The sequence below is a fragment of the Babylonia areolata genome, chromosome 7 (assembly GCF_041734735.1).
Source record: "Babylonia areolata isolate BAREFJ2019XMU chromosome 7, ASM4173473v1, whole genome shotgun sequence".
Classification (NCBI taxonomy): domain Eukaryota; kingdom Metazoa; phylum Mollusca; class Gastropoda; order Neogastropoda; family Buccinidae; genus Babylonia; species Babylonia areolata.
This window is the reverse complement of record NC_134882.1, coordinates 47,530,990-47,548,761: the sequence shown is the minus strand read 5'-3', so window position 1 is coordinate 47,548,761 and position 17,772 is coordinate 47,530,990. Positions and strand designations below refer to the sequence as shown.

General features: G+C 40.4%; 1 protein-coding gene across 1 annotated transcript in view; it reads right to left on the bottom strand.

Annotated features, from left to right (window-relative positions):
- Positions 1-1,041: 1,041 nt before the first annotated feature.
- The window catches only part of LOC143283858 (cGMP-dependent 3',5'-cyclic phosphodiesterase-like), a 90,735-nt gene continuing 74,004 nt past the window's right edge, over positions 1,042-17,772 (bottom strand). Inside the window, exons 27-33 of the mRNA XM_076590236.1 lie at positions 17,613-17,700; positions 17,030-17,077; positions 16,347-16,421; positions 15,663-15,782; positions 13,983-14,075; positions 13,185-13,330; positions 1,042-11,260 (exon numbers count right to left, since the gene is read on the bottom strand). Coding sequence (XP_076446351.1) covers positions 11,023-11,260; positions 13,185-13,330; positions 13,983-14,075; positions 15,663-15,782; positions 16,347-16,421; positions 17,030-17,077; positions 17,613-17,700 — 808 coding nt within the window. The 3' untranslated portion in view covers positions 1,042-11,022. The remainder of the gene's footprint in view (positions 11,261-13,184; positions 13,331-13,982; positions 14,076-15,662; positions 15,783-16,346; positions 16,422-17,029; positions 17,078-17,612; positions 17,701-17,772) is intronic.

The window sequence follows — 17,772 nt, the reverse complement described above, 5'->3', positions numbered from 1 at the left end:
AACAGAACCATGCACTCACAAGCAGAGCCATACACTCACAACCAGAACCACACACTCACAAGCAGAGCCACACGCTCACAAGCTGAGCCATACGCTCACAAACAGAACCATACGCTCACAAGTAGAACCTTACACTCACAAACGGAACCTTACACTCACAAGCAGAACCAAACGCTCACAAACAGAACCATACGCTCACAAGCGGAACCTTACACTCACAAGCAGAACCATATGCTCACAAGAGGAACCTTACACTCACAAGCAGAACCATACGCTCACAAGCAGAACCATATGCTCACAAGTGGAACCATACACTCACAAGTAGAACCATACGCTCACAAGCGGAACCTTACACTCACAAGCAGAACCATACGCTCACAAGCAGAACCATATGCTCACAAGCGGAACCATACAATCACAAGTAGAACCATACGCTCACAAGCGGAACCTTACACTCACAAGCAGAACCATACGCTCACAAACCCAACCATATGCTCACAAGTAGAACCTTACACTCACAGAACCATACGCTCACAAGCAGAACCTCACACTCACAAGCAGAACCATACGCTCACAAGCAGAACCATATGCTCACAAGCGGAACCAAACACTCACAAGCAGAACCATACGCTCACAAGCAGAACCATACGCTCACAAGCGCAACCTTACACTCACAAGTGGAACCTTGCACTCACAAGAGGAACCTTACACTCACAAGCAGAACAATAAATTATATGCACAGAGAAAAGCAAAACCATACATTCACAGAGTAACCACAGTCATACACTAACAAACACTGACAGAGCAACCATAGTCATACACTGACACAGCAATCACAGTCATACACTGACACAGCAACCACAGTCATACACTAACACATACACTGACAGAACAGCCACAATCATACACTATGACCTACACTGACAGAACAAATCAAAACATTTTACACATGGATTAACGACAGCCGCACACCCACTCACACACCAACAAAAAAAAAAAAGAGAAAGAAAAACAGAAAACAAAGAGATCATTTGAGGTGAGTTTACTGAGAAATCAATTAGTTAGCGCTGAGAAACAATGACAGTGTGATTAGTTCATGACAGAACCAATAGCCCACATAATCAAACTAATCAAGCAAATGGTGCCAGAAAAAAAAAACCCAAACAAACAAGAAAACCCCATCAACAACAATGAAACATGTTCCCATGGAAGCACTCCTCATTTTTTTTTTCTCACCTGAACAAAACAATGCATATATATATATTGTGTGTGTGAGTGTGATAATTTTCCCCCCTTTATAACAATATAAAAAAAAGAAGAAGAAAGAAAACAAAAAAGAACAAGAACAAGGGGAACAATCAGCCAACAGCTGCTTTCAATGAGCCATACTTATCACCCCTCTTTCAGAGTCCTGAGACAAACTTCCCCAATCTTAACACCAACACTTCAGAAAGCTTTCTGAGATATATATATATATATATATATATATATATATATATATATATATATAATAGCAACAAAATAACCATGTTTATAAATATATGAGAGCCCATAGACTCTTTTTCATCTTATTGGGGGTGGGGGTGGGGGGGGGTGCAAACACTGTTGTGTGTTTTATTGCTGTTCTTGTATTTCATTTTGTTTACACCAAAACAATTAGGACTTGGACAATTGAAAAGAACAAAACAACAACAAAACAGACTTCAAAATATGAAAACTAATCTAAGGTTCTGATCAAACCTGCATTGCTGCACACAAAGGCTAGCATACCTTCTAATTTTCTGGGTGAAGAAGGGGTGAAGGGTTACCAATCTTCTTGGCAGCTGAGGACATTGACCCTGGCATCAGAATGAAGCTCTGATGCGGTGATGCTGACTCTTGTATCGTGGTTTGTTCTGGAAATTTCTAGAATACCCTAGGGAACCGATGAAACAGTGGTGCATCTTTTCCATTTTCACCACAGGGAACCGATGAAAGAGTGGTGCATCTTTTCCATTTTCACCACAGGGAACCGATGAAAGAGTGGTGCACCTTTTCCATTTTCACCACAGGGAACCGATGAAACAGTGGTGCATCTTTTCCATTTTCACCACAGGGAACCGATGAAACAGTGGTGCATCTTTTCCATTTTCACCACAGGGAACCGATGAAACAGTGGTGCATCTTTTCCATTTTCACCACAAGGAACCAATGAAACAGTGGTGCATCTTTTCCATTTTCACCACAGGGAACCGATGAAACAGTGGTGCATCTTTTCCATTTTCACCACAGGGAACCAATGAAACAGTGGTGCATCTTTTCCATTTTCACCACAAGGAACCGATGAAACAGTGGTGCATCTTTTCCATTTTCACCACAAGGAACCAATGAAACAGTGGTGCATCTTTTCCATTTTCACCACAGGGAACCGATGAAACAGTGGTGCATCTTTTCCATTTTCACCACAGGGAACCGATGAAACAGTGGTGCATCTTTTCCATTTTCACCACAGGGAACCGATGAAACAGTGGTGCATCTTTTCAATCTTCAAAGCGTAATGGATGCATAGTCATGCATTATCAGAAGCTAAGCTGATATAATGGCAATATCCACATTTCTTCCTCCTGTAATTTTTCCATTCAGTTTCATTTCAAACATGGAGAAAGTTGTACACTGGTTTAACTGACACTGCAATATACCCAACATTTCTTCCCCTACTGAGTGCCATAAAGAATTCCGATAAGAGTGGAGTGGGGGGGGGAATGTAGAGTATATAAGTACATTGCAATTAATTGAATTACAATGTTTTTCATCTTCGAAATAAAAGAGCACAGGGAAAGAAATGTGGATATTGCCGACCCAATGAGACCAGGCAGGGTCAATGAAAATATCTGTGCTGTGTTCACATTGGACAACTATAGGAATCCCGGATGCTTATCTAAAAGACATGAGACAACCACAAAGAACCACATCAAAGAACCAAGTATTGCACCTATTACTCTCGTTTCACCAGTTAACGAAGCTACAGCAATCAAACACCTGTGATGAGTGCAGAAACGTATTGCCAATAGTTGCTTTTAAGTTTCAAAACCGTTTTTTTATTGCTGATGATCAAAATTAAAATAAAAACAAAAAAAACAGACCAAACAAATCTACACAAAAGTGTTTGAAATAATGCAGTTCAAAACAAAAGTCAACTGAACATGTTCTCTACATGGTCTACAAAAATCATTGTTCCTGTAGAAAAGACAACAACACAAACACAAAAAAACAGTGGCAAAATAGTAGTGGAAGTGCGTATGCTAACCAGCCAATCAGCTGCAAAGACTAAATCAGGTCTAGACTAAATCAGGTCTATATTCAACCAATACAAATTCTGTACAAAACACACAACTCCCACAATGATAAAAACATATCAAGAAGTGTAATTAAGCAATCTCTGATGTCAATGTGACACAAAAAACTGAGCACAAACACAATCCCAATGAACTGGCACAACTGCTGTTCATTACAGTCAACCACACATGGAATCAAAACAAAACAAAATAAAAGAAAACTCTGTTAAGATTTTCTAAAATAGCGGGTTACAACAGGACCAATACATTTTTTTTTTTAAATAAAGAGATTATTTAAATTACTCAGGATGCATACAAAAATTAAAACCCACCACTGATTTCTTATTGAATACACTCACGACTGTGTCAGGCGCACATGCCCCATGACAATGCTGAAAATGCATTTGAAAAATCAATGTTTCACCCAAATTTACAGCTATTTTAGGTGGTTTAGAAATGGGAGCTGTGGTTTTTCATTGTTAAAAAATGCAAGTGTGTGTGCATGAAAGTACCTCTGATTAAATGGAAGTGTGTGTGCATGAACGCACCCCTGATTTACCTAACTGCGTGTACATGAAAGAATCTCTGATTTACATAAGTGCATATGCATGAAAGCACCTCTGATTTACATAAGTGCATATGCATGAAAGCACCTCTGATTTACACAGGTGCATGTGCATGAAAGCACCTCTGATTTACACAGGTGCATATGCATGAAAGCACCTCTGATTTACACAGGTGCATGTGCATGAAAGCACCTCTGATTTACACAGGTGCATGTGCATGAAAGCACCTCTGATTTACACAGGTGCATGTGCATGAAAGCATCTCTGATCACCAGTGGTGCTCACTACAGGCACATGCACTTTTTAATTCTTATTTCATTTTTAAAGCAGATGTGTTGTGGTGTGTGTGGATCAGTCTGCACACTCTGACACCTTGAAACTGAGAGTTCTCTGTGGACTGCTGGCAACTGAGGCTATGACAGAACAAACATGGACTGTGGCTCTGAGTGTGTTGGGGGAGTGCTGGTTGGGAGGCTGGAGATGAGCCATATGGGGGCATGCCATATGCTCACCAGAAGTGGTTATCAATGCACCAAATGCGGTTAACAACCCATCGTAAGTTATCAGTGACTTCCTCTATAACTGCACAACTCTATGAGACTTTCCTTGAATTGTACTGTTTGGTACATTTTCTTGCACACGGGTTAAAAAGCAAAACATACCCCCACCCACCCCAGAAAGAAAAAAGTACACCAAAGACTATTCCATTAAAAAACAACAACAGAAAATAATATTTAAGAAAAACCCACAAAAAACCCACAAAGATGTAGACATATCCCAAAAAGTAAAACTGCACTTCTTCATTCAAAATGGCAGACTTAAAAAAACACCAGTGTAACATTATGCCAAGTAAAGACAAATCAGATTAAAGAAATGTTAGGGGAAAAAAATGCACACACACACACACACACAAAACCATAAACATACACAAAAAAGAAAGACCAAATAACAGATGGGAAAAGCTGAAAATATGAAACAAATCAACAAGCAAATAAACATTTCTCTTTTTTATCACAACAGATTTCTCTGTGTGGAATTCAGGTTGCTCTCTCCAGGGAGAGCGCGGCGCTACACTGAGAGCATCACCCATTTTTGGGGGTATTTTTTCCTGCTTGCAATTTTATTTGTTTTCCTATCGAAGTGGATTTTTCTACAGAATTTTGCCAGGGACAAACCTTTTGTTGCCATGGGTTCTTTTACGTGATCTAAGTGCATGATGCACACAGGAGCTCAGTTTATCATCTCATCCAAATGACCAGCGTCCAGACCACCACTCACGGTCTAGTGAAGGAGGAGAAAAAACTGGCGACTACAGCATTTGGACCAATGCACTGATTCTCTCGCTTCCTATGTGGACGCCTTACCTCTTGGCCATCACTGCACACTGTGGGGGAGGGGCGTGAGAAAGTGGGGGGGTGGGGGGGGGGATACCATTCCACATCAAAAACATCCCCTTCCCTGGCATCCCCATGGAAGACAGAAATGTTCTGAATCTTTCTCTGTGGTTTGAGTTATCATAAATACAACAAAAAATGTTCTGAATTTTTCTCTTTGGTTAAGGTTATCATACATACAAAGGAGATGTTCTGAATGTTTCTCTGTGGTTAAAGTTGTCATACATAAAATGGAAATATTGTGAACTTTCTCTGTGGTTCAATAATTTTTGAAGGTCCTACAGCCTGTCCATGGCCACCAGGGCAGTGATTTCATGCCCACTGTTTCTGTGAGGGGGTGGGGAATTGGGGGGCAGGGGAAAGGGTGTGTGTGTGGGGGGGGAGGAGGCCGAGGGGAGGGGGGTGTGTGTGGAGGCAATTATCTCCTTCCCTGAATGAAGTGAGGTTCCCATTCACTCCCTGCCCTCTGTGCAAAACCAGCAGCTCTCTGAGCAACACAGACCAGGGCTGGGTTGAACAAATGGCCTTAGCAGTGTACAGTTTGCTTAGCAGTTGTAAGAAATTTTCCCTGACTCTACAGAATCAAAGATAAGAGTTATAAGGAAACTTAAAAAAAAAAAAAATTCTATCCAAAACCCGTAAGTGTTAGATTTGCTCTGTGGTAAGAATTTTTTTCCCTGACTACAATGGAATTGAAAATAATACAAATTTTTACCGTTAAGCCAACTTAGCACCACTGAGAACGGCTTGTGTGACCCAGATGGGGACAATGTTTTCACTTCTTGGTTTTCACCGATAAAGACCATGACACAGGAGTCCAGAGCATGGTTAGAAATTTCAACATGCTTAAAACGAAATACATTTTACTTATTTTTAAACTCTCTAAAACAGTGTTGTGCAAAAACATACAACCCCCCCCCCAAAAAAAAAAACCCCCCAACAACAACAGCAACAAAACCCAAACAAAACATAAAAATAACAACATAATCAACATTGATGACACCAGTCAGTGCTTCAGACAACTGCTCACTACATGGCTGGTCATCAAACAAACGGTAACACAAACCATGTTGCTTCAATAAACAACAAACCAACAAAAAAAACCTTTGCTTTAATAAACAACAAACAAACAAAACAAAGAAAAAAACAACAGTGCTGCATAATGTGAACTTGTCAACACACTTACAAGTTTCACATGTTCTCACATTCTTTCTGAGTTTGGTTCACCACACATCATACTGCCCAGGAAGACTAATTAAAAACAAAAACAAAAAAGAACCAACACTGTACAGAAGAAACGTCTGATGTGCAAACAGTGATCACTACTTGATCATTTATACAAATTCTTTACCATTGAAAAGTTACATGTATGTGTTGGCTTTCTTATAAGTTTCAGTCTCAAACAAACAAATAAAAAAACCAAACAAGCCAAAAAAGCTGCAATCAGATACACTTCAACATCGAGCACTGTAAGAAGATACAAGGTATAAACATCTCTTTGATCTGTTAGCCTTATTTGTCCCCCACCACCCCCCTTCCCACAACCCTTCTTTTAGCACTATTCCACAGAACCACTCTAGACAGGACAAACACAACCCTCCTTTTAGCACTATTCCACACAGCCACTCTAGACAGGACAAACACAACCCTCCTTTTAGCACTATTCCACAGAGCCACTCTAGACAGGACAAACACAACCCTCCTTTTAGCACTATTCCACAGAGCCACTCTAGACAGGACAAACACAACCCTCCTTTTAGCACTATTCCACAGAGCCACTCTAGACAGGACAAACACAACCCTCCTTTTAGCACTATTCCACAGAGCCACTCTAGACAGGACAAACACAACCCTCCTTTTAGCACTATTCCACAGAGCCACTCTAGGACAAACACAACAGCATTACAGTTAGAAGAAAAACAGAGAATGATCAAATAATGAAGTTTTCAAATTGAAAAAAAAAAGAAGAAAAAAAAAGAAGAAGAAGATGAAAACATTTCACCATCCAATCATTCTGCGTTAAAAATCACAGCCTGAAAAATCACAGATGACTGGACAGAGTTGAGTTGAGCTGATAGATACACCATGTCATTTCAATCAACATAAAGGTTCCAGATCCCACAGTCTTTTTACAGCTGTCAGGGCATTTCATTCACATTCACCTGCATCTGAGGCTCTCAGCATTGGAAGGCGAGACCCAATCCTCTCATTCCGAAGGTTGAACCTTCCCCCAGCTGAAGTCAGGTACCCATTCACACCTGGGTGGAGTGAGGAAAAGTCAGAGTAAAGTCCCTTTCCCAGGACACAGCACCGTGCTGAAACGGGGTCTCCAACCCTGGTCACTGCTGAACACTGGATCACATGTCCACATCCCGACCACATCTGCCACAGTGCCTCCTTGAGCTGTTATACAAAACATGTCATCGAAATCACTGTGCCGTCGCTTGACAAAGAACAATTTATAAAAAGAAAGAAAAATTTTTCAGAGACCAGCTTTGCACAAGTTAAACATCTTCCTCATCAACAGACAAAAGAAGCTAACTACTGTGAGCAAGCAATCTTCACAGGGACAGAATCAATTCCACCACCAGAACTGCAAACAGTTCCACTTCAGTTGAAAGCTGCAAGTCTCTTTGTGAGGGTTATTTTTCTTTGCACACAAGACAGACAATGAAACATGCATTAATAATAATAACACATTTAAAAAATCACCACACCAAACTAAAAGTCTATCAAAGGCAGTTGTGCAGCTGACTGAGGTGAAAGATTGTACTATGTGTTTTAAAATGAACATTCACATACAACTTAAATGTGACATTTTTTTTTTTTTTGTACAGAGGCTAATCAACCTCCCTCCCCCCTCCACCCACCCTCCCCAACACAGAGAAATCAAATGCATAATGTTATGATAATCAAATATGATAGTGAGAGAGAAACAAAGATCTATGCACAGACTGCACTCAGATTGATCAGTCTGAAACATTCCACAGAGCTTTGCTGATGTAACTTTTCTGAATCCAATCTACCTCTACAAAAGCAATCAAACAGCAAAAAAAATTACAATACATAAATGTTATATTTGCTTTTTCTTTTTCTTTTCTTCTTAAACCCCCTCACCCCCCTTCCTGAGACAACCTTTCTTTTAATGGAAGAAAATTATGAAGAGTATTTGACAAACATACCACCACTGGTCCAAATCAAGAGGCAATACAAGAGACAATATAACTACAACTGACATCAACATACACATAAAAAAAAGAAGTAGATATGACTAATTAAATATCAGCTTTTACAAGACACCTCGGCTTTTCAAAAGCATGCAGATCCAGCACTGGTCTCTACAGTGATCAGAAGTCATGCCGCCATGGACGGACATCTTCACACTGATCTTTGTGTTAGAAGAAAACTGACGTCTAACGTGTCACCGCCTCCTTTGATCTGTCTCTGTTCCCTTGACGGACGACCAAAAAAAGACAAGTACAAAAAGCCATACCTTTGAAACTATCTCATTTCATCATTAAGCACATGATCAGTTTCCTCATTCTATGACTTTAAGCTGGGTCTCAAATTATCATCATCATCATCATCATCATCATCATCACCACTGCCCTGACTTCTGCAGTCACCAGGTGGAGGATGTGTGCATGCTTGAATATGCTAAGTCCTTAAAAATGCAAAAGCATGTAAAACTGAAAAAACAACAACAACACAAAAACAAAAATCCATCCAGATCAAAAACCTGTGAACAGTCAGGGTCAAATCATGTCAGACCCATACACACATTACAAGTAATCCTATTAAAAAGAAAAAAAAAACCCTGCTCCCATATTGTTTAATACTCCTTTTTACTTTCTTATCATTACTACAGACAAGAGTGATACAAGAAAACTCAAAACTAATGGAATACTTCAAAACAGTCAAACGTTTTTCAACGGGAGGTGCAGCACCTACTTGCGTAATGTATCTTATAGCAATGTTTCAAGAAAAAAAAGGCACATTTTGTACAGCAAAAAAGAATTCAACTCCCCATTCTGAGAAGTAACACATACACAAAACACACTAGGAAGCGAACTATCGTGCTTCTGTGTGCACTGAAACTTGTGCTTTGCATAATACATGTTTTTGTTTTTTTTATAGTCCTGAATATCTTGGCAAATATATAAAAAGAGGAGAAGCCTAGATGAAAGAAGATGGAAGGGGTAGGGTGGGAGGGGAGTGGAACACCTGTGTTTTGCATAATGAATTTTTACAATCCTGGACATCTAGCTAAATGAAAAGGGAGAAGAACTGAACAAAGAAGGAATGAGGGGGGGGGGGGGGGGGGGGGGGAGGGAGGAGGGGGACACCTGTGCTTTGCATAATCTATTTTTTACAACCCTGTACCGAGCTAAATGAAAAGGGAGAAGACCTGAACAATAAAGGAATGAGGCGGGTGGAGGTGGGTAGGGGAGGGGGGGGGGGGGGGTGGCATGGCAGGGGGTGGGGGGCACCTGTTCTTTGCATAATGTGTTTTTTTTCAGGACATGTAGTTAAATGAAAGAGGAGAAGACTTGAACAAAAAAAAGAAAGGGGTAAGAGGGGGGTGGGAAGGACATTGAAAGAACAACCCAAAATGGGCGAAGGAACTGGCAGGAGGAAATCCAAGACAATATTACAATCTGTTCACATTACACTGGTTTATGTCCCCTTTGTGGCTGGTTCTGTACGTTGTTTTCTCATCAACAGTATTACTTGGGTAGTTTCTTTTTTCTTTGAAACAAAAGTGACAACATCATAATCACAATCAACAAGCAAAAAACACACCAACGCTATCTTTTATTGATTTTTTTTTTTTTTAACAGGCTATCACAGAGGGCTTCACGCCAGAACACAGTTAAGTAACTTGCCTTATTTACAGTCTACCACAGGAAGTTGCCCCCAATCCAATATCTCTGAAGACAGATTCAATGATTCTACTTTACGTTAAAAAATAAATCACCACAAATACATCACATTTTGAAAGATTAAAAATATAAATTTGTCAGAAGATTGTTAAAATGTAAAGAAAACAATATTGAAAAAAAAAACCCAACAAATGATAAAATTTACTCACCATAATATCAGAAAAACGTGTGTCCTATAATTCTTGTAGCAATTTGAAATAATATCACTCACTCACTCACTCACACACACACACACAGAGGTCCCACAGGCTACATACTAACCATAATATGTCAATAAACTAACCAAATATCAAGGTGCTACAGAATAAGCTGTTAATCACTACATTCTCATTCAGTCAATCACATCATCCACACACACACACACACACACACACCCTCAATAAGTGCATCGACTATCAATCTACACAACCTGTCCATAATTGTTTTTTTCCTCCTTCCCCACACAAGACGTCTGCAGTCTGACATCAAAACGGTCCCACCATACCACGACCAAGCACGATCCAAGACAAAACCACTCCATCTGAAAATGAATCCACCAAGCACACGCCCCTACCTCCGACCTTGACATTTCTGACTCACCAAAACACCACCACAATGATGGTCCACCAACGTCTAAAAAAAAAAAAAAAGAAAGAGGAAAAAAAAGAAAAAGAAAACAAAGCGTGGTTGCCCGTTTTCACCATCCATTTTGCTGGTCTGAGATGGCAAGTCAGCAACCTCCTTCTCCTTGAAGTGCTTGAGTGATCGTCCACCAACGTAAAAAAAAAAAAAAAAAAAAAAAAAAAAAGAGAGTGGTTGCCCGTTTTCACCGCCCGTTCTGCTGGTCCGAGGAATTGGCAGCTTCCCCCCCCTCCTCCTCCTTCTTCTTCTTCAAGTGCTCCTCCATCTCCTCCTCCCCCAGGGCGATGATCTCCTGCACGCTCATGCTGTTGGACGACCCCTTGTTGACCCGGATGAACTGCGACTTGAACTCCCAGTACTTGCGGTTGCTGACCACTCGCTGCTCCACTGGCCTGGCGTCCGTGAACACGTCGGCCAGCACGCTGCAACATTCCGTTGTTTTTGGTTTGGTTTTTTCTTCTTTCAGCTTATTCATTTATTTATTATTCTTATTATTATTTTATAATTATTTTCATTACTACTACCTTTTTTTTCATCATAATTATTATTTATTTATTTATTTATGTAAGCTTATCTATCTATCTATCTATATATATATCTATCTATATATATATATATATATATTTGTTGTTTTTTTTCTCAAGGCCTGACTAAGCACGTTGGGTTACACTGCTGGTCGGGCATCTGCTTGGCAGATGTGGTGTAGCGTATATGGATTTGTCCGAACACAGTGACGCCTCCTTGAGCTACTAAAACTGAAACTTCTTTCAGCTGTTTTATATAGAGTTTATTGTTTGGGGGGGAACAGAAATTTTTTTTATCATAATTCTTATCGTTATTACCATTATTGTTATTATTATTAACAAATATAGTTTTTATCTATCTATCTCTCTATCTATCTATCTGTATGTATGTGTGTGTGTGTCCTTTCTTTTCTACCTTTCATTTTATCTTTTTAATGTGTGTGTTTGTGTGCATGTGTGTGTCCTTTTTCTATCTATATTTCATTTAATTTCTTTATCTATTTGCTAACTTATTTTTAATTGATTGAATTTATAGGCGTGTGGGGGTGTGTGTGGGGGAGGTGAGGGGTTGGTTGGTGTGTGCGTGTTCTTCCTTTTTTCTTCTTTCATATTCATTTCATTATATTTCTTTATCTATTTGCTTACTTATCTTTATTTCATCTTATTTTCAGATTTATTCACTTATTCGTAATAATTTATTTATCAATTTGATGACTTATCCATGTATTTGTTTATGTATCCATATTTTTTTTTTTTTTTTTTTTCCTAAGGGGCTGACTAAGTGTGTTGGGTCATGCTGAGGTTTCGTTTCAGCATGGTAAATTTTGTAGGAAAGCTTATTCCAGGTGAAAGGATCAAGTTTTGAAAGGAGACAAAGACTGGCGCAATAGCCGAGTGGTTAAAGCGTTGGACTGTCAATCTGAGAGTCCCGGGTTCGAATCACGGTGACGGCGCCTGGTGGGTAAAGGGTGGAGATTTTTACGACCTCCCAGGTCAACATATGTGCAGACCTGCCAGTGCCTTAACCCCCTTCATGTGTATATGCAGCAGAAGATCAAATACGCACGTTAAAGATCCTGTAATCCATGTCAGCGTTCGGTGGGTTATGGAAACAAGAACATACCCAGCATGCACCCCCCCGAAAACGGAGTATGGCTGCCTACATGGCGGGGTAAAAACGGTCATACACGTAAAAGCCCACTCATGTGCATACGAGTGAATACAGAAGAAGAAGAAGAAAGGAGACAAAGACCTTGTAATTTCTTTTTATGGTGTGTCAAACAGATAATAAGCCCTAAATCAATCAGTAGATGAGATCACAATAAACTGGATGGAACATGAAGCTGAGCAAGACCTGACAAGTACTGCGGGGACCTGGCAGAAAAAAGTATTGAAAAAAAAAAACCCAACATAAAAAGAATACGTTAATCAGCAGATGATCACAATGAATGAAATGGAATGGAACATGATGCCAGGCTGATCAAATACTGAGGGGATGTACAAGAAAAAGTACAGACAAAAAACCAACATCAACCAAAAGCCAACTGACAGGTGGTGTCCTAAGTACGTTAAAACAGAACAGGCACCACTGAACACCACCAAAGTGACTCAGCAGCAGTGCAGGGTCTCCTCTGGTGTGTGGCCTCCTGGCGACCTAACATCGATGGTTCCCTGTGGACCGCCGACGCTGGAACTGCGACGGACGAACCCGGGTGTGGCCGTGTATGGGGGAATCTAAATGAGCGGCATGGGAGTAATGCCACTGAAACGGGCAGATGATAGGGCAGCAAAAAAAAAAAAAAAAAAAAAGAAGCCAACTGACCTGTAGACAGGAATGGCGATGTTGTCGAGGAAGGAGATCTGGAGGTCCGGCACACAGGCACGTTCCCGGTCCATCATCTCCAGGGGGCTCTCCCCCAGGGCCTTCTCCAGGTCACCTTGTGAGAAGAACTCCTGGTAGATCAGCACCTGCATGGAAAGGAATCACTCTGTGTCCGTATTCCTTACAGAAAGGGAGGTTTTTGTCCATATTCCTCACTAAGAGAGAGATTTTTGTCCACATTCCTTACAAAAGAGAGAGAATCTTTTTAACGGAACAGATTATCACCTGCATTAACGAAAGACTGTTGATATTCTTCAGAAAGAGAGAGAGGGTTTGTGTATTTGTTTTAACAAAACATGTCCCTTTTCTTCCCTCCTTTTTATGGCTGGGTGTGAAAGAAAAGCATGACTGCATTTCCCCACTTCCCTGGTTAACCCTTTCACCAACAATGTCACATTTCAGTGCCAGTCAGGTAGAGCACATGTGTTGCTGAAATGCGACCAGATCATAGGTCGGTTATTCACAAACCTAATCCTCTTTATTTTCGGTATTGGGATAGGCCACCTTTCGTTCACATCACAGGGGAATCCCCAGCTGTTCTTAGACAAACATTTTTTTCCATACTTCTGGCACCAGGGAGAGTTACACTCTAAACTGACTAGTAGTGCAATCATAAACGGACTGGTAGTGCAATCAAAGAACAATCATTTATTCAAAACAAAACAAAACAACCCAAACAAAGAAACAACCACAACAAGAAGCCTCAAACCATGAGCAGAGCTGTGCTGACTGACTGACCGCAATGTTCTTTGTGTTGTCCCAGTTCTTGGTCTGGTCAGAGAGGTCGGACGCGGTCATCAGCAGACACAACAGCAGTTCATGGCACTTGGGGTCCTGCCTTGTTGTAGCCCTCTGAACACACAGCAACCAACACTCGCACAGTTTCAGTTTCAGTTTCAGTAGCTCAAGGAGGCGTCACTGCGTTCGGACAAATCCATATATACGCTACACCACATCTGCCAAGCAGATGCCTGACCAGCAGCGTAACCCAACGTGCTTAGTCAGGCCTTGAGAAAAAAAAAAAGGTGAATAAATAATAGATAAGCTTACATAAATAAATAAATAATAATTATAATATAAAAAAGGTAGTAATAATAATAATAATAATAATAAATAAATAAATAAGACAACAATGATGATAAATAAGCAAATAAATGTAAAACTCGCACAACTCCCTTAAAACAGGTCATGTCACTTGATCAACACCAACAAATCCAACAAGCAAAACCAAAAATAACCACTACCACAAAGAAGGAAAGAAAAACAAAAGCAAACACACACACACACACACATCACTTATAAAAGATAATCTTAAATGACTTGTCATCACCACTGATGTATTCACTAATGTCACCATTATTATATGATCAACATGGCCCAGAGGTAACACGTCCACCAAGGAAGCGAGAAAATCTGAGCTCACTGGTTCGAATCCCACAGTCGCCAGTATTTTCTCCCCCTCCACTAGACCTTGAGTGGTGGTCTGGTCACTAGTCATTCAAATGAGATGATAAACCAAGGTCCTGTGTGCAGCAAGCACTAAGCGCAGGTAAAAGAATCTAAGGTAACAATAGGGTTGTCCCTGGCAACATTCTGTAGAAAATCCACTTCGATAAGAAACAAATATAATTGCAGCCAGAAAAAAAAAGAAAAGAAAAACGTGGGGGGTTGCAGTAAAACATGGGCTAACATGACTATGCATGTTGACACATGTGTATAAGAGTGATGGTAAAATGTGTGTGTGAAAGCATGCATGTACATGCACACACAGACAGACAGACACACAGAGTCAAACCAAGGTGCTCACAGCCCTATGTTTCTTTGGGCATGGAACGTGATGATGATGATATGAATACTTACACAGTGTCTATCCTCAGTCAGAGACCAGTCTGTACGTGTTTTACAAACATGAAGTCATTCGCACAATAGGCTGCCCACCTGGGAAGAGCCGACTGACGGCTGCTATTTGGGCGCTCATCATTCGTCTCCTGTGTCATTCAATCAGGTTTCAGTCACACACACATACGCACTGATACAGGAATGTAGAATTTTACATGTATGACCAGTTTTTTCATATTTACCCTGCCATACAGGCAGCCATACTCCGTTTTCAGGGGTGTGAATGCTGGGTATGTTCTTGTTTCCATAACCTACCCACAATGACATGGATTACAGGATCTTTAACATGTATGTTTGATCTGTGTCCATATGCAAATGGAGGTTCAGGCACCAGCTGGTCTACATATATGTTCACCTGGGTGATCGGAAAAATCTCTATCCTTAATCCACAAGGCGCCGTTACTGAGATTCGAACCAGATACCCTCAGACTGAAATTCCAACACTTTAACAACTCCGCTATTGAGCCTGTCATGGACACACTTGTACACCCCCATCAATGCAATATATGACAATCCAATGTTTGAGTTCCCCGACTCACCTTTGGCCATGGTTTTCAAGCTGTCCAAGATGCGAAGATGGTGTGCCAGGTCTGTGGCCAGGATGATGTCCCTCATCAGGTCCAGAACTTTCTGGTAATCCTGGTGTCACACAAACAATATAACGTATGCATACATACATTCACACATCTGTATATAAGCAACATCTCTCTCTCTCTCTCTCAATACACACACAAACACACACATCTATCTATCTATCTATCTATATACAATCACACACACACACACAATAATACATATATATATATATATATAGAGAGAGAGAGAGAGAGAGAGAGAGAGAGAGAGACAGACAGACAGAGAGAGAGAGAGAGAGAGACACACACACATACACACAGATATAACTATATAGATATAGATTATTACTTTGCTGTTTCCATTTTGCTCACTTTCCAAAGGATAGTAACTGGTTGGGTAACCTGGATCCTAAAATTCCAAGACACTCTTCACAAACACCAACTCAGAACAATTTGTGACAAAATGCAAAGCTTACAAAGGTGGTTTGTTCAGTGTCACACACTCAAGCACACACACACACACACACACACACATGATAAAAAGCATCTAGTTGAACTCCCTCAACATTTTTTTCTTATATCTGAGAGGAAATGTAGGAAAGTGAGGTGGTACAATGGGAAGTTGTACCTTGCTGCTCAGGTTCTCAAACAGGTTGCTGCCCTCCGTGTTCAGAATGCACATGCTCTGTGCCAGGTGGTGTCTCTGAAACACACCCCTTCTCTTTCACACTGCATGTCAGAGGCAAGAGAACAAAGGCAGCACAAAACAACATGGTGATGAAAAAAAAAAGAAAAACAAAGCATTATCACAGAACAACAAAATGGGGAAAATATGACTTATCCACCACTGACAAACTGAAACTGAGGGGGAAAATACAAAAATCACATCCTCAAGCAATCTGAACTTGTGCCTCAACAGGACAATTACAACTTTTTCTTACAGATGACCCAGAAATGGGTCACTCCATTGTTTGAATTAGCATATGCAGGAAAAGGAATCACAGAGCGCTTAATTAAAAGGAATCTATCCATCTATCTGTGTGACCTTAAAATCCAAGAAGTGAGCGCCTGGCATCAGAATGTCAGCAAACAGTCAGCGTCTTCCCTTTATCCTCAGGTGCCCCCAGGCACAACCAAACTGACCACAACTCAAAACACCCGACAGCGGGCACATGAATGTTTGTAACCATCACCAAATACAAATGTCCTTGTCACTGGATTTAAACTCGGGTTTGTCCACATCTTCTGCAAACACAGACGCATACACCATGCGTTCAAGGGGAGGGAAGGAAGAGGACTGAAGTGACTCACCTCCATCACAGACCCTTCTGAGCTGTACAGAGCTGCCAGAACAGATTGCTGCACACAAACAGAGAGAAAAAGCAAGAACCAGAGTTACTGAATGATCGATGAAAAACAACAACAAAAAAACATACATACAGACAGAGAGAAACAGCAAGAACCACGGTTATTGCATATCAATAAAAAAAACAACAACAAAAAAAACCAACAGCGACAATCATTCATTTTGAGTTTTATATGGGTCGCTCTTCATTAACATGGAAAAATATATACTCATTTTTCGTGTGTGAATCAAACTCCAACAAATAGATTTCACTTAAATTCTTATTTCCCTGGCAGTGGAAAATGGGTTGATGATATAACTTGCGTGAAGTGATCCTGTCAGTGTTTAAGTATGCTCCTTGAAGCAGATTCTACTGTGTAATGCATTGCTGGTTTCTGATGAAATCTGATGATGTGTTTTGCGATTCTGATGACTTTATGTGGAACTGAGAAATATAATCTTGAATGCATGGGACAAAAAAACAAGAACAAAAACAAAACCAAAATAAAACAAAACAATACAATCCATTGGTTAGCACTGTGCACTTACCGACTTGACCTGGAAGGAATTGGTGGTGCCCCTGTGGTCAATGTCATGACAAAGACAGGACACGAACAGGGCCAGCAACTCTATATCACTGTCGCAGAAAAAAACACGTCACCATATATTACTATAACTGACACATACACACAAACATATGCATATGTTC